The sequence below is a fragment of the Trachurus japonicus genome, chromosome 6 (assembly GCF_045865225.1).
Source record: "Trachurus japonicus isolate A0001 chromosome 6, Traja_1.0".
NCBI lineage: Eukaryota > Metazoa > Chordata > Actinopteri > Carangiformes > Carangidae > Trachurus > Trachurus japonicus.
Genome location: NC_140912.1, coordinates 20,306,696 through 20,330,114, shown reverse-complemented (window position 1 = coordinate 20,330,114; position 23,419 = coordinate 20,306,696). Strand labels below are relative to the sequence as shown.

At 41.4% G+C, this 23,419-nt stretch overlaps 1 protein-coding gene across 1 annotated transcript in view; it reads left to right on the top strand.

The window, feature by feature from the left end:
* Positions 1 to 23,419, top strand: part of b4galnt4a (beta-1,4-N-acetyl-galactosaminyl transferase 4a) — a 126,506-nt gene that overhangs the window by 60,991 nt on the left and 42,096 nt on the right. The window contains exons 3-6 of the mRNA XM_085779652.1: positions 7,316 to 7,414; positions 16,027 to 16,122; positions 17,448 to 17,538; positions 18,666 to 18,766. Of these exons, the coding sequence (XP_085635778.1) occupies positions 7,316 to 7,414; positions 16,027 to 16,122; positions 17,448 to 17,538; positions 18,666 to 18,766 (387 nt within the window). The remainder of the gene's footprint in view (positions 1 to 7,315; positions 7,415 to 16,026; positions 16,123 to 17,447; positions 17,539 to 18,665; positions 18,767 to 23,419) is intronic.

The window sequence follows — 23,419 nt, the reverse complement described above, 5'->3', positions numbered from 1 at the left end:
ATCCTGCCCTCAGTTGGACATACAAATATTTTTGATGCATTGCTGTGAAGATCCTTACATGTTCCCATGTTATTTCTATGAAATATATTTAGATAATACAGTATGATGTGGGCCAGAGGGAATAAAGGAGTTCACAACGGAGACCAAGGACTGCTATTGATCTCCAGGGAGACTGCATAGCAACCTCAAAGCCATTGTCCTTCCATGGCTTCTGCACTGATGTGGACTCAGGCATGACAGAAGCCACGCTACCTTGTCCCAAACCTAAATCAATGAATTACACACTCCACGATGCACGCACACCTCAATATATGCCACATGTACATGTTGTTATCATTGCATGGTTACATCCGTACAATCCCAGCAGACTTATACGCATTTAGGGCACACATCATCATCACCACATTAAAATCAGTACCCACGCTGGATAATAATTGCTCATTCTCTCCTCTTCTCCCCCCCCCCAACTGTCTGCAGTTTTTCCTCTCACCATCCATCCATTCCCCCACCACCTCTCTTCCCTCCTTCTTCTCCTTTGTGTCTTATTGTCTCCCTGCCGTACTCATCTCTGTGCCATTAATCTTCCAACCAATGAATTGGAGCCACTGACTCTATCACTCCTATTATCGACTGCAGCCGTCCCTTATTTATGTTCCATTTTTCTCCCTCTCTTCCTCACTCAGCCCTTCTACTGTTGTTCCATTGACCGGCATGTAATTTCTTACATGAATAATGCAAGCAGCGAGACAAAAATAGTTGCTCTTGGCTGGGATTTGTTCTGCAATAGTTTAACTGAATGCACTTGGGCTGATTTCTATTCAGCAATGCCAGCCATTTTGTTAAAAGGGATAGGGATTTGGTTGTAAAAGTATTGGGGCTCGCAAAGCTGCATTCTTACTGAAATAGACTAGAACGGCTGATTGTGAGATCAGGGTGCAGATTTATTCAACGACTTGTTCAGCGCTCAGGAGTGCTGATCCAGGATCACCGAGGTGGTTCCCGGGACAATCCTATTCATTAGCCGGCAGCCGCAGCAGCCACATCAACATATGGCAGTCTATGGGCAAACATTATATTTCACTCTCCAGCAGTGTTTGCTGATGTACCAGCATTAGACATAAAGCATTATATATATCAAAGGGGGGCTAGCTTTCGCCAGGAAGCTTTCCCAGCTTTTCTAAAACAATGGGCTGCATTGCAAAATAACCTAAATGATCTCAAATTATAGAGAATGAACAGCTTTGCAGGCCCTAATTGCTCAATTTACCTACAAAGTACACAGCATTTGACTGAAGGCAGCCTTGTTTCTGGCTGTGTTAACTCAGTTTTTTTTTTTTTAATATCTTATTAAATAAAACAATACTGTACTGTACTGATCTTTTGTTACAGAGAACAATAACCACTCATAAGCGATCTCCATTTGTGTGCAGATCAAAGGCCAATGACTGACTCATTCCTCACAACTCTTTCTCTCCTCAGCCTCTGAAAACAAGATATACTCAGAAACACAGAAGTAACAGACTGATGAAACTGACGGCACAGCACCAGCAGAAACACGTGAATTTTATCATGTGTCATTTGTTTTTCATGTATCATGTAGGAACACTCTCGCATACAGGTTTGAGGTGTTGCCATGGAGTGTGTTAATAGTGCTGTGAAGAACCAAGTGCATTTTTCCACATTTGAAGATATTTCTAACAAACCCTGTAACCCTTGCTGTGCTCGTTTCACCATGAAAGCATCCCTGGACTTGCATAAACATGCTTTTGAGTATCCCCCCTCCCCAAGACTCTTGTGAGAGTAATTAAGTTATTTTCTGCCTCCCGGTGTTGAGATGCCATAATTGGTCCTCCAAGGTCAGACCAAAGAGAAGTAAAAAAGAAAAAAAAAAAAGAGCCACATCATCTCCGTCTTTATCTGACTCCCTTTCCTTGGGCAAACTGCAGAGCATTCTGAAAATCGCACATTTCCTGTTGGCTCCCTGCACTGCTTTCTTTGTCACCAAAAGACCCTTCAATACTAACTAAAAATATATGCACCGCCATTGTCATCTTTTCTGTAAAATTTTGCAATGCTTCGACAACTCCTCAGTTCATGCTCCTGATCTTCAGTCCAACTTTAGATTCCTAACAATTGGGGCGCCGGACAGCTCAGTGTGTTTACGGACAGCAGGGTTGAGTAGGCGCCCATACTGTCCTGGCTGCAGCCGGCTCTGGAACTATTACAAAATACTGGAATGGTAAATATCAGCCCAGTGCACACACCTCTGTTCCCTTTTTGAATTGCACTTTATTAATTAGCATTTCAATGAGGAAAACTGTGAAGTTAACCTTGGATGAGGTTGTTACGTTTACATATTTGGAAGTAATTACAGAAAATCTTACTCAGCCATGAGAAGTAGGTTTAGCTTTTATTTACATTTTCCTTGCAGTGGTTAAGCATAATGCATTTCAGGAAACCTACATGCTATTCTCCTCCCTGCAACTGTTGCATAGAGAAACAGTGTGCCCATGGTATCGTCAGTGTATCTGGAGAATCCATATTTTCAGTTGCAGTCACATCACACACAGAGACACGGTGCGGGTGAGTGTGTAATAGTTCACACAGCTCTGAGGTACTGCTCTGAAACCAAGCAGAACCTGGTCTGTTTGGTCTGTTCACTAAAGAGAGGTGGGAAAAAGATTCTGGCAGTCTGCAGTCGCCTCAGACTTTCTCTGTGCCAGGGGGATTTCTGAGGAGTAGACTGGCACAGCAACTGTGCAGAACCTTTCAAAAGGTTTCTCTCAGTCGCTCCTTTTTCTCTTTATTGCACCATCGGTCACTTTTTCTCCCTTTCATTTTTCTTCTGTTTTTCTCCCTCGCGTTTTGCTGCATTTTATGTCTTAATTTTCTCTTTCACTTCTCTGTCTTTCCCCTTAATTTCACCCATCTCTCTTATTTTGCCATTTTTCTCAGGTTGTGCTCAACACCTGCTGCCATCTTGTCACAAAGACTGGAAATGTCTGATCCACAGTGATGCACTGCCAGCACCTCTGCACTGTCTAGTACTCGATATGATGTTTCTGAATATCTGCCTGAAGTATCAAAACATAGTTTTATTTAAGAAACACCACCATCATAGATGAGGGACAGGGGCTTGTCCAGACATGATAGGGGGGGCCCAAGTGGGGCACTGACTAATGGTGGGGTGGCATGAAGCGTGAGCATGAGTGCCTGTGTGCACACATTACGTTCCCATGTGCACACGCAAACACACACCCACAAAGGGTTTGGCCATACTCAGTTTTGTCAGCAAAACACATTACTAATTACTAACAAATTACTTCAATTACTAACACTGCCAGAAAAAACTAGACCTACTAGTCAAAATACAGGAGTGGCAACATACAAGTGTGATAGAAAACGTCAATATTTTATTCTTGAAAAAGAAATTGCTTGACCAAAGCCAGTATAAACAATGTATAAAATGCCTTTGACTGGGCATACAGCCCCTCATATTTTGGGGTGGCCAATCAGATTTCAGGAGTGGCCCGTGCCACCCAAGGCCACTCCCTAAACACGCCACTGATGAGGGACACATCACCACTTTTTCCTTATGATGAGTTGTGAGTAGTGATTGCTATAGTAAACGTCTTCTGGTCTCTTTGCCCCCAGCAACGTGTCGTAATAAGAGCAGTGAACACCAGCAGCCCCTCTTGATTCAGTGTGTGATTGAAAATTGTAAATATATAATATATTATAGATACTGTTATTATGTGGGACTTATTAACATACTTTATCTCCATGGTGGTTAACATGAATGAAAAATTGAAAATAATGTAATTATTCCACTCTAGTTATTAACTTTAATATTACAAGTCACTGGAAATGAAACTTTGATTTGTGGGCTTCTGGGGCCGTCTGAGCTGAGCTCACTCACAGGGGTTATCATGGTGGGTGGGTGAAAAGATTTGTGGAACAGACTCTGCTCTTTCCCCCCCTTTCTTCTCTCTCTCTCTTTCTCTCTCACACACACAACCCTCCCCTTTTCCTGCAGACTGCTGCTTGTTTGTATTTAATAAGGGAGATTAATTAAGCTCATTGGTATTCTAGGACACTGGCTCCAGCTGTTTCCCTGGGCTAGGATCAGCAAGGTCATGATTTGAATTGTGCTGTTTGAATGTGGGGAGTCAGAAAGGAAACAACTGGAGGCCAGCACCCACGACAGCGAGGCTGCATGGGATGGATGGATATAAGTGACAGGAGCTCTGTGATCGGACAAGCTGATCTATCAATCAGTGCTTTTGTGGCTAACATCTCTGCCGTGCGTGTTCATACATGAAACGGCTCAGTTTAGCTGTAATTAATTGCTAGTCTCCTTCACTTCCTCTGTCTCTGATGCATTACTTCCACAACAGACAAATGCCCACATCGTTAAGGACCATTTGTCATTCTGTTTGAGTGAAAGTCAAAGTAAATAGCAACGTAAATACATGGTAAACAGAAAGTCTTATTTCCTGGAGGATTTGCTTTACCAATGGGGTTCAGGCCTGGTGCCATACACTGCTGCATGGATGTGTCCACTTCCCGTATCCTGCATTTCAAAATGAAAGAAAAGTTGTGAAGTTGTGACTTCTTGATATGTCGTCAGATTCTGAAGCAGAAGTGGCAATAATCCTGCAGCTGCAGGCCACCGCTGCAAAATATTTGTAGTGGAAACACGACATCACTGCATACTCATCAGTCTGATTGATATTCCTTGGTTTGCCTTGATGCGATGTTTAATACATAAGGCCATTTGACAGGCCCCTTAGCATCAACTTTAATTATCAGTGAAACATGATAACACAGTTCTGGGCTCAGTGCCAGAAAAATCTTTAAAAAACGTATAAGATCTACTCATAAATTAGAGATCATAACTCTAAAATAATGACTCATGCAAATGTTACAAGTGTTTGTAATAGGCTGTAAGTAATGACAACATCTTGCTGAAGTGTGAAGTCAATACACATGTTGAAGAAAAAGAGATACAGCTGATGAAGGATGTAGTGCAGCCTCAGGTCAATGAGTTTAACTGTACCTTTTAGTATTGCATCGATAAGCAGACTTTCAGTTGGATCGAGCTGAGGCAGCGCTTTAGGAAAGTGTAGGACGGTGGTGTCCATGTGAATTACAGTCCAAACTCAAGCAGTGATTTAGAGTTTGGACTTTTAGGGTTGACAACAAATTATTTCTAAAACACTGCCTCTTTAAATTACAATCAGTGGCCACAGATCACAAAGTCCTTTAGCTACATGGATTATTTTCCCTCTTCATTCAAACAGCCATTGCACCTGTTCTAATAGAGAAAGCTGATTAGTTGTAAAGTAACTGCCTGTCACGGGCAGGAGCAAAGCTCTTGGCTCTTGGTTTGTGCACAGTAAGCACAGCAATGTCATTGAGACAGTTCAAGGTCTAGATTTTACTAGAAGTGATTGGAACAGCAGCAAGAAAGAGTTTTCTAGAGAAAACAAGAAAAGCAACAGCTTGTACATGAAGACACGCTCTTCGGTGCAAAGTGTTAATGAGGAAACAGATGTAAGGATGTGAATGTAAAAACAGGACCGCTTTTTTCCCCCTCATTTATGGTCATTATGTAGAAACATAACTAGCGCTAGATCTTTGAAAATAGGTCAAAATGTGAACTAATGTGTAAACTCTTAAGACTGTGATAAATAGTCTCACTCCACCGATTAAGTCCTTATTCTGGGTATTGGAATAAAAATATTGGTTTTAATGAAGACTGTGCAATAAAGAACCAGCACATATAATACAAGCTAATCTGCTGCTGTATAAAACACATATTAGACAAATCAATTAAGATGCAGCATCACATCAATGTTTCAGCAAATGTATGTTTGGTGATTCCTTTCCCACGTCAAATCTCATACAGATGTGAGATGTGTTGCTTCTAGCTATATAAATCAGGTAGCGCCACAATGTCTCTGTCTTCTCAACAAGGCCATGATTGATAAAATTTAATATTTTCTCTTAATCACAAGATCTTGAATTTGTAATTTTGACATGATCATTATTATGAGATAAGGTCTCCAATTATTGAGATCTAGTTTCCCAGTGTTTTAACAGCCCATTATTCTTTTAAGCTTTATATTTCACTAACTGCTGACTGAGCCCATCACATAGTTTAAGTCTTTATTATGCCGACTTTGTTTCATGGCATCCACCAGCTGATGCAATGTGAATGTTGTGTCCTTCACTGAGTTAAACTTCTTGTGAGTGTTTTTGCGTCACATGAAGCCAGTGTGTTTACAAGTCTGTGGGTACGCACAAACACCAGGAACTTTATTCTCGTCTTGTGGCAGACATGAGGGGAGTCTGTTGTCACATTTCTTCATCATTACCTTTCCATGGCCCCTCTGTATTGCTCTCCCTTGGAAGTTAAAAAAAGTAATCAAAGGCACGGTGCCCGACAGCTCTTTCTGTTTGCCTCTTTCACTCTAAAGATTTCTTTCTCTTCCACTGATTCTTTCGCAAACACTGGCACGTTCTCTACAAAAGCCCCTCATTTCCGAGGTGCTGAAAAGCTTCTCTCCATGGAGGTATGTCTCTCTTTGACATCCTTGCTAAATGGCGGATGCTTTCCCATTCATTTAACAGCTCTGCGACTCGGTTTCCCCTCTGGGAGCCTGGGGGTCTTTTATCTCCTCACAGCCGGTTGAGAACCTGCGCTCTTCGCTGCTCTGTCCTGCCCGTCACACCGCAGCATTAGCATGCCTCTTAGCAGACCACAGAGAAAGAGCCCCGTGGTGCTCTGGCCGGGGCACTGGGCTAAATCCCAGATCAGGGGGAGAGTTCAGGCTCCCTGGAGAGGAGGTCCTGGCCGGCAGCGTGGATGGTCAGAGTATGTTGGAGATTAGGGTGTTTGGAGAGTCAAACGCTGGATTTAGGAGTGAATGGCGAGGAAGAGATTCCACAGAGTCTTAATAGTAGCCTTCTGGGGAAATAACCCTGTTTCCTTAGCCTGCTCCTTTGCGATATACATGCATGTGTGTGTGTTTGTTATTCTCAGCTGTGTGTAACGCACAGTACTTCCCGCTTCATGCCTCGATGAATAAGAAAGAGCTGTGGTTTTAGCTAATGATGCTACTTTATCTTATGTGTCAGTTATGCATCAGATGGAGAAGAGTCAGTGATGGATGTTTGGATTCATGCCTGCGTGACTTTAGAAATTGAGATTTAAACTGCCATTCATTTGTCTTTCCGTTTATCAGTGTTTCATCTCTGTAATTAAAGAGGAATAAGTGTGTCCTTGTGTGTGTGTTTTTTACTTTTTAAGGATGATGAGCCAATCACAGGAGGGGCCGATGGCAGAGACAATACCCACATCCGGAAGTTCCTCAGCCAGCGACACAAGAAAATTCCATGGAAACCAGAGGTAATTCAAATAATTGTCTTTCCACTTGCTCAGGCTTCCTCTTAAACCTCAGCGATCTTCCTTTTAACCTCTTTCTTACACCTCTCAGAGTGATTAGTATTATAAAGCTGAGGTCCCTCAGTTGCTTTGCTTTTTGTATGACTCATCAGCTAAACCATGATCACGACCACATCCAGTTTTCAGTGATTAACCTTTGTGAAAATGTTTTTATTAATGGCTGTTCATCTCTGGTTTGGTAAGTAAGTGTTTGCTTTGAGCATCCAGAAAGTCTGAGAGCACTTAAACATCGTTTGAATAGGAAAGTAATGTCTGAGGCCCATTTTCTTTCAGGCATCCGTTCTAAGAGCAGATGACAAGGTCAAACAGACCTATTATCAGAGGAACAAATTGTACCTAATGGTGATGACGAGAGGATGGTAATATTTCTTCCGAAGCCATTAGCATGTTGTATTTAAAGGCACCTAGGACTAGATTACAAGTTGATGTGATTCATGCTAATTTTTCAGCTCACTTACAGATGTAGTAGTTTACACCAGTGGTTCCCAAACGGTGTGCCGCGGCACACTGGTGTGCCGTGAGGCAAGTCCAGGTGTGCCGTGGGATTTTGTGACAACCATACATTATTATTGCAATATACAACTACACAAAAAATAATAATTTTTAATTTACTATCAGTACTTTGTATGCGCTCATTTCATAATACAGAGGCAAACTCTATACCTAAAAACAATTCTTAGAAAAAAAAATCCTCAAAGAGAACGCCATATTTCGCACAATATGTTTCAATGCTGATCAATCTGTAGGACCATGGACGGTTATTGTGACCTGTCTGGTTTAAATGGTTGTATTGCTGCTTTGATGAAGCCTAATTTGATAATGTTTCAAATTAATCTTTGAAATATTTTGTTAATAAATATGATTTTGTGAGTAATGTAGCCTAGTTGTCTTTGTCACATTTTATTTGGCATTATTAAATAATGATGCACATTTACAGACATTTTACATGATATAAGTGATAACACGTGTTATGAAGGCTATTTTGAATAATAGGTGTGCCTTGAGATTTTTACTTGTCCTTTGGTGTGCCTTGGCCACAAAAGGTTTGGGACCACTGGTTTACACAACCACTGTAACAAAAGGAGCTGCGGACGGGGAAATTATGTCACGGAGTTGTGATAAGGGAAGAGGCTCTAGATTTGTTACCTGCTCAGCAGAGTTTAATTAAAGGATTGTGTGTGCGTGTGTGAGTGTGTGTGTCTGCAAGCCAAATTCGCAAAATGTGACTTATTAGTCGTTTTCTACCTCGGGGTGAAGTTTAACTATCTCTGCTGAGCACCACAGTGTGTAGTTCCAGGCAAACTATAAAGAATCTTAACAGTTAGTTCACACACAGCATGAGGAAGATAATAGGAAGTAACTGTTGTAAAAGTTATTCTCAGGTCGATCAGCTGGACTGCAGATACTGTTACTTTTTCCTAGAGGATTCTCTATCATTTACTGCCTTGTATTTAGCTTTCAGGCTGCTCCTGCAAAGCATTATGCATGTAATCTTCTACACGAGGCAGCATCACAGTACGGGCCTGATAATGCGACAGCGGCTGTTGTTTTATTTCGGCATGCTCTCCCGGGTGAGGTAGTCTTAAGTTCGCCCGCCTTTGTCTGTGTGCCTTCCTTCTGCTGCACAATAAATCAAACCCCACATCATCCAAGATGTCATACAATGCTAAAACACAAACACATTCATAAACCCACGTCTTTCAGTTTTATAACTTTGTTTCTGTTGTAATAAGCAATGACAATCAAACTACTGGCTTGTCAGTTTGGCTTTGAGAGTTGTCACATGTGGATGGTATCTGTTTTTAATGTAATATGCCCCACAAACATCTGTTGCCTGAATATTTGAGCGGCCTGAATCTAAATGCGAACGATGCTTTTGGCATAATTTAAAATGGTGCTACTTAGAAAATGAGAAGTCACATTGATATGAAACAGCCAAGCTAGGCTGGCAGCCAAACCGGCTATCTGAATCTGAACCATGTGGACTAATTGCACAAATGTAAATGGATTTCATGGCTTGATCACAGGGAGACACTTTATTATGAACATCCTGTTGTGTTTTTACTTGCCTTTTTTTTAATCATTTTTGTATGTGAACACTGTAAAACCACAGGACGCCTTTGCACTCAAAGACTTTTTACATGATTTCATTGACCAACCATAATTTCTTATTTATAGTTTGGATCGGAAAAGGCAAAACAGTCTCAAAAGGGAAATAAATTTTGCAACATCCAGAGCAATTACATCTTGCATTAGGCGTGAGTGACTAGCATCAAAGCTCACTCGTAGAACTCAAAATGCCATTGCTTTGACTCATTTCCAGCCTACTCATAAAGCAACACGTCATTTAGTTTCTCCCAATATTCTGCAAATCCAACATAATTCCATCAAATTTTCCACACGTAGGCTACTGTATGTATAAACTTGCATCCTTGAGAACATGTCCTCGTCTGATGTCAGCCTGAGCCAAGTCTGTCAGAAAACCACAGAGTGCAGCAGCTCTTCTCCTTTTCCTCACCGGCTACGCGTCCTAATTACCAGCACTAACTTGTTTTCCTGGTGCACAGCCAAGATGGCAGAGGTCTGAGGGGCCACTGGGCTTGCACTGTCAGAGGCGTCGGCTGAAGCTGGTGGAGGTAGAGTGGTGCCATATGCCAGCTGTCACACCACTGACAGAGGTCACAGGGGCATCCAGAAGCATTCATACGAGCGGCACGAACAAAGCACAAGAAAAATGATTATTTCCTCTAATGCATGGAAGATATAGGGACAGAAACAGGAGAGAGGAAAACGTAATATATTTTTAATTAAGTGCTGTGATTCAGACCTGCATTGGTGCAAGCAGGTTGTTTTCAGCCAATACTAGCGACTTAATGAGCATCCCTGGCCGGTGAGCTCATCCAGAGGTGGCTGTGGATTAGTGCAGACATGTGGCTGTGGAGTGGACATACAGTACTCTGTGTGTATCTGTCAAGGACACCGGCAAGTCAAGGACATTGACATGGGATAGAAGTCAGAGGGAGACAGAGCTGGCCCACTTTTTTATTCTTTATTTTTTGAAGAGTCAAACAGTAGCCAGGCATGAAGGGATAAACAGTCATTTCCAGCAAAGCCGACATAGATCCATAGAGAATTTTAGCATAATGAACACTTTTATTTCATCAGGAGCAGAAAGAAAAATGATGGTAAGAGGGATTAGTGATACTTAAATCATTGTAGACTTTGATATTAGTGGGGCTTTCGTGATTTCTTTACATGTTACTTTTCCTCATTAAACCCACAGTGAGCCCAGATTTAACATGAATCATCCCAGATATGTTCTAAATGTGAAACGATGTTAATAAGTTATTCAGTAGCTGTTAAATCAAGTAGGTCTGCTGGTTGGCTGAGTGACTCAGATGTCTGGTCCTCTTTGTCTTGTAAAGACAAAGCTGCAGATGTTGAGATGAAGTATGTATGTGGTGCTTTTGGTAGAGCAGCTTTGGACAGCCTATTATTAACCACTCAAGTAAGAGTGTGAGGAAGATGTTGTGGCCCGGTACAGACACATGATTCAGGTGGGAGCAGTCATCAGTGCTGGTTCCTTGCACAAAACCATGCAGTGACAAGACTGGAGGATGACTTGGATCTCTCTCTTTCTCCTGTCTCCCACCCTTCTGTCACCACACAGTATCACATGTGAGAGTGACTTGACATGGGTGAGGATGATATTTTTCCCCCCTCGCTGTTCCCTCTGTCTGTCTGTCTGTCTGTCTTTCCCCTATCTGTCTATCAAAAACACTCAGCAAATATACAGAAAGGAGGTAGAAATTCTCTCAGGGGCCCACTCATTACAGTTGGGTGAGTGATCGACAGCTTGTGGTAGGAGATTAAAAAAAGAAAAAGAAAAAAAAATCTGCTCATCCTTCATGCTCCGCCTCACGTTTCACGTATCCTCCGCAGCCGTATCCATCCCCCCACATGTTATATCCCTGGCATGACAGAAGACATGTAATTGTAGGACAGATGGTAGATTATACAAACCCTCATTACAGTAGTTGATGAGGTTGGAATCTAGATCATATGAACCTTGTCTTCCGTTTTTTGCTCCTCTGCTCCATGTGAAATGAGTTCTCATTAACTCTCACCATATAATCTCTTCTTTTAAACCTCTCTATCTTTGAATCCCCCCCATTTTCCTTCACTGTATCTACCTACTTATCCCACTTTCATTTCTTTCCTAAATTACTAATGGGCAGAGACAGATGAGATAGGCAGAAAGGAAGTATCTTCATGCCCTTTACGAGATATCGGACATATTTCATAACATGGTAGTACTGTACGTGATAGAGCAATAACATTCCGATCGCAGCCACAGAGGGAATAACTCACACGAAACATTATCATTTGATCATTCATTCACTACAAATAGTTCAACATATCAGCCCATTAAAACCACAGTACAGCGTCATGAAGTATCAACACAGAGCTTTAAAGGCATCTTTTTCTATATGCCCTGGGGGAGTGAGCTGACTGGTATTGTATATGCCCCAGTGTTCCTCAGCCAGGAACATCATGTCTCACTTTTCTTATCCAAGGGGGATTTACAGTGTCAGTTGGTGCGATTGCTCGTCAGTGGGTGCGCAGAGCAGCCATTTGTCAATGCCTTGCTGCCAGCAGGAACGCAGAAGGCTGCACCAGATTTCAAGAAAAAGGGAGACAGCCTCCCAGAGGAGAGAGAGAGAGAGAGAGAGAGAGAGTCTGATTTGTTTGCCGCTTGATAGTGCAACCAGATGGGTGAGAGAGTGGAGATATTGGAGAGCGCTGGAGACGGAGATACGCTAAGACAAGCTCACAGGAGTGTGGGTATGTGGAGGAAATGTGTGGTCTGAGGGAGATAGGCCAGACAGTGGCAGTGTGCTTGTGAAGAGCGGCCTCTTAGGCTGAGCTGTATATACGCTACACTCTGTTATTCTGAACATCTTCATCAATCAGTGCTTCTGTGGCTCAGCTCCTCTTTGTGTGCCTTTCATTTCCTGTATCCTGTATTTCTTTTCTCTATTCAGTGGCATTCTTGTTCCTTTTTGACAAATGGCATTGCTTTCCTTCCTTCTCTTCCTCTCCCTCCCTATTTTTTTTTACACACCAGACTTTTACTTTAATGTGTAAAAATAAACATCCAACTGTTTTTGTATTTCTAGAATATCATAAGCCCCTGTTTTTAACAAAAACTTGTGTTTCACACTCTAAGAACAATTTATGGGTGCACCCACGGTAGAAAAAAAACAAAGACAAAGAAAAAAAGCCAAATATAATTTAATTTACACATTCTCTACATCATTCATATCATCTGTAACTGCATCCTGTTCCTCTTCTTGACAAGTAACAGCCGACTCCTGCAAGCAATAGAGAAAAAGCAGCCTGTTTATGCCCATCAGCAAAAGCATCATTACAGTAAAAAAGACACATAGCTGTGTCTCACTAAAATGAAAAACAGAGCTGTTTGTATCAGTCATCTGAAACAATCTTGGAATATATTGGCTATCAGGTATCTAAAAATGTGCATACCTATTATTTGCTGCATGCTGCTGTTGTTCAGCAGTGGAAGAGCAGAGCCAGTGTTAGTTCTGCTCCCTGTCTTTGCCTAGAGGGCCCTGTAATTAGCCTGACAGGTAGCCACTTTGTGTTTTTCACTGCTGCCTACCTACACCTGTACTAAGTGGAACAAGTTACCTCTGATCAAACATACCATAGGAACAGACAGAGTAACTGTGATTGACAGACATGGCTGGTTTGATCTCCTAATGCAGCGGTGCCTGCAGCCCCTGGTTACTGGTGGGGAATGGTTTTTTTTGTTTTTTTTTTACAATGGGTGCACATAGTGGAAACAGTTCTTTCTTAACCTATCTGTTCTTTCTGTGTGGATTAGCAGGAAGGCACAGAGGGCTGCCCCTCGGTTTTGGATGAACAAAAGCAAAAGACAAACAAACAAAAAAAGTAACAAAGGAAGCGTCAGTCGTTTGGCTTGTTTTTAGCCAACTACTGAAGTAAATGGGAGCTGACAAGCTCTGAGACAGATACACAACCACATCCCTGCATGTCACACAGACACAAGAATGCAAATCACCAAACTGTTGATGTGAGTGTCTCTTTATCCCAAAAACAAGGACTCAAGAGGGAGATGAAAATGAGATAGAGGCAGCGTGGAGAAGTGACACGCATCAGCTGAGCTTGGGGAAACCGAAGACAGAGTTTCGAGAAATCAACAGCATTTGGCAGCACACAGGTTGAGATGGTGGGATGGAGAGGCAGACGGGGAAAGGTCAGAGGGAAGAGACGATACAGATGATGGCAGGACCAGATTCTTTGACAGAGGGGAGACGGAAGCAGAACTCAGAGGGAAAAAGCCAAATGACAGAACAGGAGCAGGACCGAGGTAGATTAAGTCCAGGAAGCACATGGATAATAGAGGCTGAGTTTGAGTAAGAGCAGGTGAAGAAAAACATAACTTCCTTCTTGTCCCATTCTTGCCCTACACCCCGTGAAGGCCAGAGCACAGACAGACCTCTTGCGTTTGCTGTCATCCACAAAATAGAGCCAATTATGCCGAAGTGTCCCCCAAAGCTGCCTTTACAGCCTGTGGCCTCTGCAGGACTATGCAAGGATATGTGTGTGCGTTTATGAATAATTAGAGAAAGCTGCCCGCTTATAACTATTTGACAAGAGGCAGGGTGAGGAGGGGGCCAGGCCAAAAAAAGGTTTGCTTTTAAAACCTACGGGAAATCTATTAAAAGCTTTACGTAAGGCATACTTAAACAAGGACTAGTGCTGTCTGCTAAATCTCTCCAAACTTGCTATGCCTACTGCCACCCCACCCAGCCAATCTCTCTGCCACTCCCTTTTTAAACATCACACATTCCCATCCATCCTTCTGACTTGTTGATTTGATTCTGTCAACCCTGCAATATGCCCGACTCTCTCCCTTTCTGTTTTTTCCATTCGCATTAGTCGTGCCACAAGAGGGGAAAATCAAATACCGGCACCTTAAAAGCTAAAAAGTAAAATCCACAGTCGCACTGTTTTGGACTGTTTGCACAACAAAAATACCTCATGGTTAATGCATGAGCTGTAATTGGTGTGCTGCTGTCAGCTCGCAGGGCGCTTAGTTGACCGTACAGAGCCAGGAGAGAAGTGGAAAGGACCACTTTGGGTCAGGCCATCTGTTAGAAACTGAAGGAGCATCACACCCTCCTTCAACATCTTTCTCCTTTAAATGCAGACACGGTGGCAGAGTTGGACGCAGGGAGGCTTTTACTCTGAAAGGTTTTCCTTCCTCACCTCTCTAATCCCACTGATGAAAGGACAACAGGATTTGTGCTTCTGTGTGTGTGTTTGTGTGTGTGTTTTGTTTGTTTTGGTCGTGAGATCACTCTCAATTTCGCTATTGATTGATTGGACAGCTAACTATAAAACTAGCAGCTACTCGACACACACAAAGACCACCTCCATCGAATGACATTAGGGCCGAAGTAGCAAAGCCAGCTTTAGCTTTGATCCTCAATGTGCCGTTTCACATAGTCATTTGGAGAGAGCCGGCTTTCTGCTCAACTTCTGTGTGATGTTCTAAATATCTGTGGCAGCATTACAGTGGCAGCCTGCTGGGACTCCTGTCACACATTAAAGGATGGCCTATGTGCGTGTGTGTCAGTACAGTATGTGAAAGTGTATCTGTAATAGTTGCTTGATCTTCCGGTATGAAGAGTTAGAGCTGGCAGGTCACACTATGACAACGTCCACAGGCGTGAACTGACGCTAAGCTGCACTGTGCAATGCATGAAAATGTGCAACCACGTGCCGGCGCTTCTAGTCGCATCTCTGGCTTTCTACTGTTTGCTCTCGTGCAGAACTGTGTGAATGAGGTGCAACGGTGAAAGCCCTGTGCTATCTGCAACGCGTTGAGGAAATCACACCAACCCCGCTTGAGTCTGTCTCACTTCCTGAACATTTGAATGTGGACAGTTTGTCGTTGCCAGGGTTTTTATTTTTTCCGCTGCATGTAACCCAAAACACTGATAGTACATAAGTCATCAGTGAGCCATCTTTTCATATGTATGAGCAGACCCATGTGTGTGTAGGGAAACCATATTCCAAGGCTGACTGGTTTCACCATCTGTCTTTGCTGTGTCCTGTGATTTCCCGGTGCAAATCAGACAAAATGTCAGACGGTGGTAGGGGATGAGCTCAGACAAACTACCCCAGACATGCTCAGTTAACCCCCCCCTCTCGTCCCCTTTCACTACTCACGACAAATTCTCTTTCTCCAGGACAGTGGGAACATTTGAAACTCCCCACTGCAGTCACATGTTTCGGCAAGAATTCATTTCTGCTTACGTAGTAGAGAGACATCAGAAATTGCATGCATTCCACTACAGAAGTATATCGACTGAAACCAGCGCAAATGGAAATCTCACTGCAGTACTGAAGCGTAGCCTGCCTATTTAATAGCAAATGTGATGCTGTTGTTACTGTGTGCACCAACCTTATTCCTCACCGTGTGCGTGCTTGTGTGTTGGCAGTATAAGGGCCAGGCCAACCTGCATGTGTTCGAGGACTGGTGCGGCTCCTCCATAGCCCAGCTCAGGAAGAACCTGCACTTTCCTCTCTACCCTCATGTAAGTATCACAGCAGCCTGAGTGACACTCTGTCTATGGGTTAAATGAGTTAAATGATGCTAATGCTACATCAAACTGTTTGAAAGAAAATGTCCTCCTCCCTTGTAGTTATTGTTATTACACCTGTTCACTCTTATAAAGCACAAACAGTATTTTTAGTTTACACTAACACTTGTCGTTTGCCAGCTGATTAAGCAAAGCTCTGTGAGCTTGTTGAACATGTCATCTTTGGCTTCCTTTGTTAATGTTTCAAGCTGATTAAACACTGAAGAATGGTAAAAGACTGAGGCTATAGCAGAAAGAAGACATTGAAATATGTTTTCTATTTGACAGCTTATCTTATATACTTTTGTGTAGTGTTTTATCATTGTTTTTATTGTGTATTGTTTCTCTTAAAAATGGGAAGAACAAATTTCATTAAGAAGTCAGGAAAGATGATAGTTGTAGGAGATGCAATTAAGGGTACATTTGTCTCACATGCTATACAAATATGCAATGCTGAATATCATTTTTTAAATTGTGTTATTAACATACTGGAACCAGATTGCGAATCCATCGTTATGCATATCTGGTGTTTAGCCAACAGAAGTTAATCTGCCCTCGCAGGTGTGTTCTTGGGTAAAGCTAGCCCTGATAACAAGAGGCAGAGTAGTGTTAAGGCATTGGAAGTCAAAAGAGCGTGTCAGTTTTAATGAATGGAGAGACTCGCCTGGCTTCCTGTGAGCAGCTTATCCATGGAGTTATTAATAATCTCAATGTATTCAGGAATATATGGGCTCCATATCTGGATAAATATGTAGAGATGATTGTCAAGGCAACTGATAGTCATGTATCTCATCCCTATTCTCTATATAGTATGTACATAATTGTCTATGGTTGATGGGGGAACATGAGTACAGTCACACGCTGAGAAATGTGCATATTTTTTGTTTGTACTTTTATTTATTTATTACTTTTTATTTTATTCTATTATGTGTTTGAATATTGAAAAAGCACTTAGGAGTTTCAGTCTAAAGGGGAAAAAAGAGAGAGAGCTAAAACTAGGTTACATACTGACACAGTAACATCCAGGTCCAGCTTCCACACAGTGGGGAAATAAACAGTAGCTGTTGTTTTCTTTTTTTGGTAGTTAGCCTGCTAGCATATAGACAAGCTAACATTACCTAGGCTACACTTTTGGTTGGTGAGTTTTCACACAAATGCACTACACACAAAGCTATGATTAGACAGTGGCTGTTAAGGGGAAGGGTTTAGCAATGCTAATTAGTTAATATGTCATGCAGAAACTGATGTATTTCATAATTTGTGTTTGTTTCTTACTGTAGACCAGAACCACGATCAAGAAGCTGGCAGTGGCTCCAAAGTGGAAGAACTATGGCCTGAGAATATTTGGCTTCCTTCACCCTTACCGAGACGGTAACTAGCTCATCATATTAGTGAGGCCCTCCTCTGAGGCTGAGAGCCTCGGAGCATGTGTCCTTTATAAGAGTAGACAATTTCCACAGCCCTCTTAATCTAAATGCTTCAGAGCCACTAATATAGTGGATATTCACATTTTTATTAGGGCTGAATGCCAGCGATCTCACAGCTAAATCTCATTGCAGCACCCTCATAGGCTTACCCTTGAGCCCAGTTGCTATGGGAACTGAAAAAGCCTTAACATCCAATATGAAGTTATTAATTAGATACCGTTCATTTCACTCTCTTATGTAGCCTTCGCAGCTTAGCTCTCTGCATCTAATGGCTCAAAGGTCAGATTATATTCAGGATTCACAGGCACTCAGTGTTTGCCCTTCACTGTGCCAGAGACCTTATAGAGAGTAAAATGTTTGGAGATGTATACAATTAATCTATCCATGACAGTTTAGCTGCTCCTTTATTGTTCTGATTTTGTCAGTTCCAAGTATATTACATATGTTAATTATGCCCAGATTTAACCTGGTAATATAAAGATTTTATATTTTAAAGTATCTACTTGGAGCATTCTTACACAGTTCCTTCACAAAGTATAATGTATATCTACAATATGAATTGGTGTTTGCCGTAGCAATTCTGATTTCCTCACCCCAGTCTTCAGACGGATGTCAAGTTTCAGTATAAAAAGGAGACATCTCAGGCAGCAGCCGCTTAGGGGAGAAACACTTCATTCAGCTCCTTCTATTAATAGTTAGTTGTTAGACAAAATTGACAACTTGTTTACAATCCTCAAGTATCCCGATCTCCTTCTAAAAGTGGAAAGCTTTAATTAATTGGCTGCACATGTGCTTTCCGTGCTGCTTCTGCTTTAGATTTCTGCAAAAATGTTCATTTGCATTCACGTGCATTGGAAACTCAGTCGCTGTAACCCTTTTGATATCACTGTGTAGCCAAATGTGTCATTACTGACCACAGCCGGAGGTGGTCTGGGTATCAAATTTTAGGTGCACTTTTTACACTTGAGAATTTATTTCATGAGTTCATACGCTATCTGATAATGCTTATCTGCGATCGTATATATTTCTACTTCCACTAACACATACTTTGATCATGTTTTTCCCCTCTAGGTGATTTCCAGTTCTCGGTATCGTCTGATGATAACTCTGAGCTGTGGCTGAGTCCTGATGAAAGCCCTCTCAACACCAGACTGCTGGTCTATGTAGGACAGGTAAGCACTGTGCTGCACTCTTGTATAAGATTTGAATCAGAGGGAGCCACTCAACTGAAAATCAACAGGGTCCTAGCATTTTTTATGCTTCGTGATTCTCAGCAAGTTCTCTAAGTACACATTTCCGAGACTATGATTACTATCCCTGCTTTTAACTAATATTGCTTAGCAACAACCTTTGACTGCAGGAAGAAATTGAATCACCTGGGGCCATAAATAGTTTCAAACTCCTACATTACAATATAATTATGTATAATCATAAACCCCTGTAAAAAACACTTTCACATGTGCAGCGGAGCCAAAACATTATCATTAGACCACACAGGGAGGGTGAGCTGAGCTCTAAATAGCTCTAAATGACATCTGATGGATTTCTCTCTCAAACAGTCGTGCACACGATGACGGATCAGATATTAATCTCTGAAGTATTAAGTATTAATCTTTAAATGTTTTTATTAATATCCCTATGATCTGGCATCCATGCTGAAAAAGCTGCTGTTAGGAGGAACACAGTTTCCCGATCGGTCAATGACATAAGCCTTAACTCTCCCATAGCTCAATCCAGCAGGGGGGACCCTGAGCGATTTGACCTTGTTCGTCTTTAGTAATCACCCGCTCACCTCATGTCACCATCCTAATGCTCAGGCTATCGCTCAGCTCCAACACGCAGCTCAGGATACAGGAGACTTAAATCCTCCTGTAGAACATCCTGTGAAAAATGTCCCCCCTTTCCTATGTATCCTTGAAGGACCCTCTGCCCGCAATAGAATAAAAGTCAAGCTGTGTTGTATTACAGCCACTAATAAAGTTTTCTTATAGTGAATCCTTCTGAAAAATGCAAGAAGGACAGGATGCATGAGGTTGCACAGTATTTGAACTGCACCATGCGAGTGCACTGGGCAAATGTGTGTTAAGAGCAAAAAGGTCCGTCTATGGAACCATCTGCATTCCAACAGGATGTGAAGATGTCACCAGGTTCCATGGGAGCTGAGATTAATTAGCCAGTAACGAATATTGATGTGACATTTAGCGATGGCGAAATATCATCTAGGTAATGGCAAGGGAGCAGTGCTATGGCCGGGGATCATTCATTCTGCCACTGGCAGACGGACTGCCTCACTGCCTTCACTGTCTTTAGAGACACATTGTGGGCTTCACAGATAAAAATCTAACACTAGACTCCGTTCCTCATTATGTCATCCATCTGTCTCAATCAGTTCAGGGGGAGAAAAAAAAAAGTTTTCACTCATGGCAAGTAACAATTTTATTGATAGAGGAGCTGAAATGTTTTAACAATTTTCACAATCTTTATAAATTAGTGTCCCATGCTACTGACGTCCTTGCTTATCACCAACTTCATGCCTCAAAGAGACTGTCTTGCTAAGGTGATTTTTAAGACCTTATAGTGCTACTACTTTATATTTTGATCCTCCATTTTATGCTGTTTAAGTTCTTCTAATATAAGACATTGCTGGCAATTAATATGACTTTATTTATTGTTTTGAAACAATAAATCAAACTAAATAGCGATAGAAGTAAATGTAGCATGATAAGTGAGCGCAAATCAATTCAACAATTTTATTTGAAATTTTAAATAAAAAGAGGCTTAAACAACTGAAATGATGGCTAAAGTATTATGTAGTATCCATATCAATTTTCTGTTTTGTGCTCTAGCAGGTACTGGAGTTATTATAAGAAGTTACAGATAAGATTTTTTTTCTAAGTGAAATTTGACCCAGAACAATATTTCTGTCAAAACCTAGCTTGCAGAAAATTAGACGACTTGAAAAAGTGATGACATGAATAAAACTTTGAAATTGTTAGAGTGTATTCTCATTGTGAGAGTCGGATTTTCTTATCTTTCTCCCTAATATTGACTCGGCTGTAATTCCTCTTTTTGTGATCTGGCTCACAGCTCTAAAAATACTCATAGCATTGTAAAGGATTGCCTCTTGGTGTCCATGGCCACAACAGTGTCAGCCTTGATAATGAACTGGCTAAATGTGGAATGTGCTGCCGTAAGACATTTAGCTGCAACAGGATAAGAAGCAGGGAGCTGTGGTGTTTCTGTGGAGACCCCCGCCCCCACATCAGCACTTTGTGACTATAGCTTTTGAGTGATACACAAAATGTTACAGTCAGATATTTCCTAATTTCTCACAGCACACCTTCCTGAAGTGATGGCATCAGACTTTCTCACACACATACACCCAAAATCACACACAAATATACTAGATAAAGAAGGTACCTTCATACTGGTTCTCATAGAAAGACAAATTCAACCTTGAATCACCGTTAGTTCCTCTGTTCAATCCCTTATGTGTACCAGCTGGTCACTGTTGGAGAGGAGGGGGGTCACTCCAATAAGAACGCTCTCCTCGGTCCTGCTGGGTCATTATCTGAGCACATACGGACGTACCTAATGTGAGTGAGGATCATCCATTGTCCCTCTTCGGTATTAATCATATTTTTTGCCCACAGCTAATCTGTAATGAGATTTTCCTTCAATCAGAATGTCCAGACAGCTCCCGCCGAGCTTCCCACAGACCCAGACCAGAGCTCGTCTGATATTGAGACAGCCTTATGAGTAGTGTGTGTGTGTGTGTGTGTGTGTGTGTGTTCGTGCAACTATGTAACGCACATGTCTCTGCCGAACGCAGACACATGTGGGCACTGGTGTGCGTCGTGAGTGCTGTGATACTAACTTCATAAAAGCTGACTCGAAGGGAGGTGCGCTGGAAACTGGATGTAATCAATATGAGGCGCCAGACCAACAGTAGCTGCTCATTCTCAGACAGACGAGACTTTGTCACCGTGACAGTAACAGGCACTATTTCACAACTGGAGAGTGTTGTTCCACAGTGTTGAAAAGGTCAGTTTTCTATGCAACCTTTGTCATAGGAGACATTTTAACATGACAGAGAAGCAAATGTATTCCATTTACTTGCTTCAGTTTCAGGAGCTGGTGTTGCGCATGCTGAAATCATTCACTTATTCACTCATCCCTGCTCACTATAATGAGTTCATTGATAAAATAAAAAGAAGAAAAAAAGAAAGAAAAAATACTGAGCCACAATGTAGTGAATCTTGCTGCAATGCATGTTGGTTTATGATGTTTGTTTAGTGACCACTGGTTGCACATTACCTTCCCTGATGCATTGTGGATACTATGAGCCCACTACATAGGATATAATAACTTTTACTATACAGTACATACCGACAGCACTAGAAAATGGAAAATTCACTAGTGGGTATCCTTAATGCTAATGCTGCCTCTGCTTTGACCCATCAAAATCTCTCCTGTCAAAACAATAAAACCAACAACAAAAAACTATTCTGGTGTTTTTCAAACACTTTATTGCCAGATAGAGTTGAGGTTGCAGCATCTGTCCAGAAATGATAAATAGCACAAAATAATAAAAAAGAAAACAATGAAAAGAAAATGGATACCCCAAGATTAAAAATGTAAACCTGCTTGGGACAGGCAATCCATCACAGAGAGCAGCATGCCTTTGTCTGCTTTCATCCTTGCTGCAGTTACATTAGCCTGCTCAGAACGTTTGATGCAAACTACTACCGCTAACAGCTGTATAACCACCCATTGATAGTGCAGCTTTGACAACAATAAAAACAGACACAAGGATAATTGTGATGGATTATCAGACTCAAGCCAGTTTGTTGTATCTGCAGGTTGTTGTTGTTTTTTTCTTGGTTTGTTTGTTTCAGACAAAAGTGAATCTCTGTGACCAATTTGAAGATGAGGGAAATTCACTATTCAAAAACCTTCAATTGATTCAAAAGGGCTCTGTGAATACAAACCCACTTATAGGAACCAATTATTGCTGCTTAATGGAACAAGTGAACCCACAGGTCACAATCGAAACACAGTTTTGTTGGCTGCAACTCTGACTGCACCTGCATCACTTTTTATTTTTCCAGTATGAGACCCTGAGTTACATAATGAATAACCTTTATTTTGATATACCAGTACTTATTACTGTATTTTTTGCCAAGCCTACAAAAACAGTTTTTTCAAAGAAATTAAAAGAGCTATGATGATATAGCTGTTTTGAGTTTTACTGTTTTACTCCTTATGCAACATTCATCATTCTAATAATTTGGTTGTCTTACTTGTCTCCTCACTAATCTTGTTGGCGCAGTATGAGTGCAGTGCAGAGTGGATGTTTGAATCCTCTAAGTAATAAGTCGCAGACATAAGTGATAGTGATAGTGATATAATTAAATAAATGGTCTCAGTGCCTAAAAGTTAATATTGTTTAAGTATGTTTCTTGTCATAAAAAAAGTTAGGAAGCATTATATCTTACATGTTTTATCTCATTAACTTCCAGTATATAAAATGGCCAATTACCTTGGATTTATAATATAATATCTATATTTTTACTAGGGCTGTCAAACGATTAATTTTTTTAATCGCGATTAATCGCATTTTTTCCATAGTTAACTCGCGATTAATCTCTATTAAAAATATTATATATGGCGCTTTGGACTTTCAACCCTCCAAAGTGTTATAATCTCTAGACAAACAACTTTTAGACCAGAGCAGGCCTAGTACCTAATCATAACACATGATGCATGAAACTCACACAGAATTGAAACGAATTGCATCCAGTGGAAATTGCCCTTTACTTTGC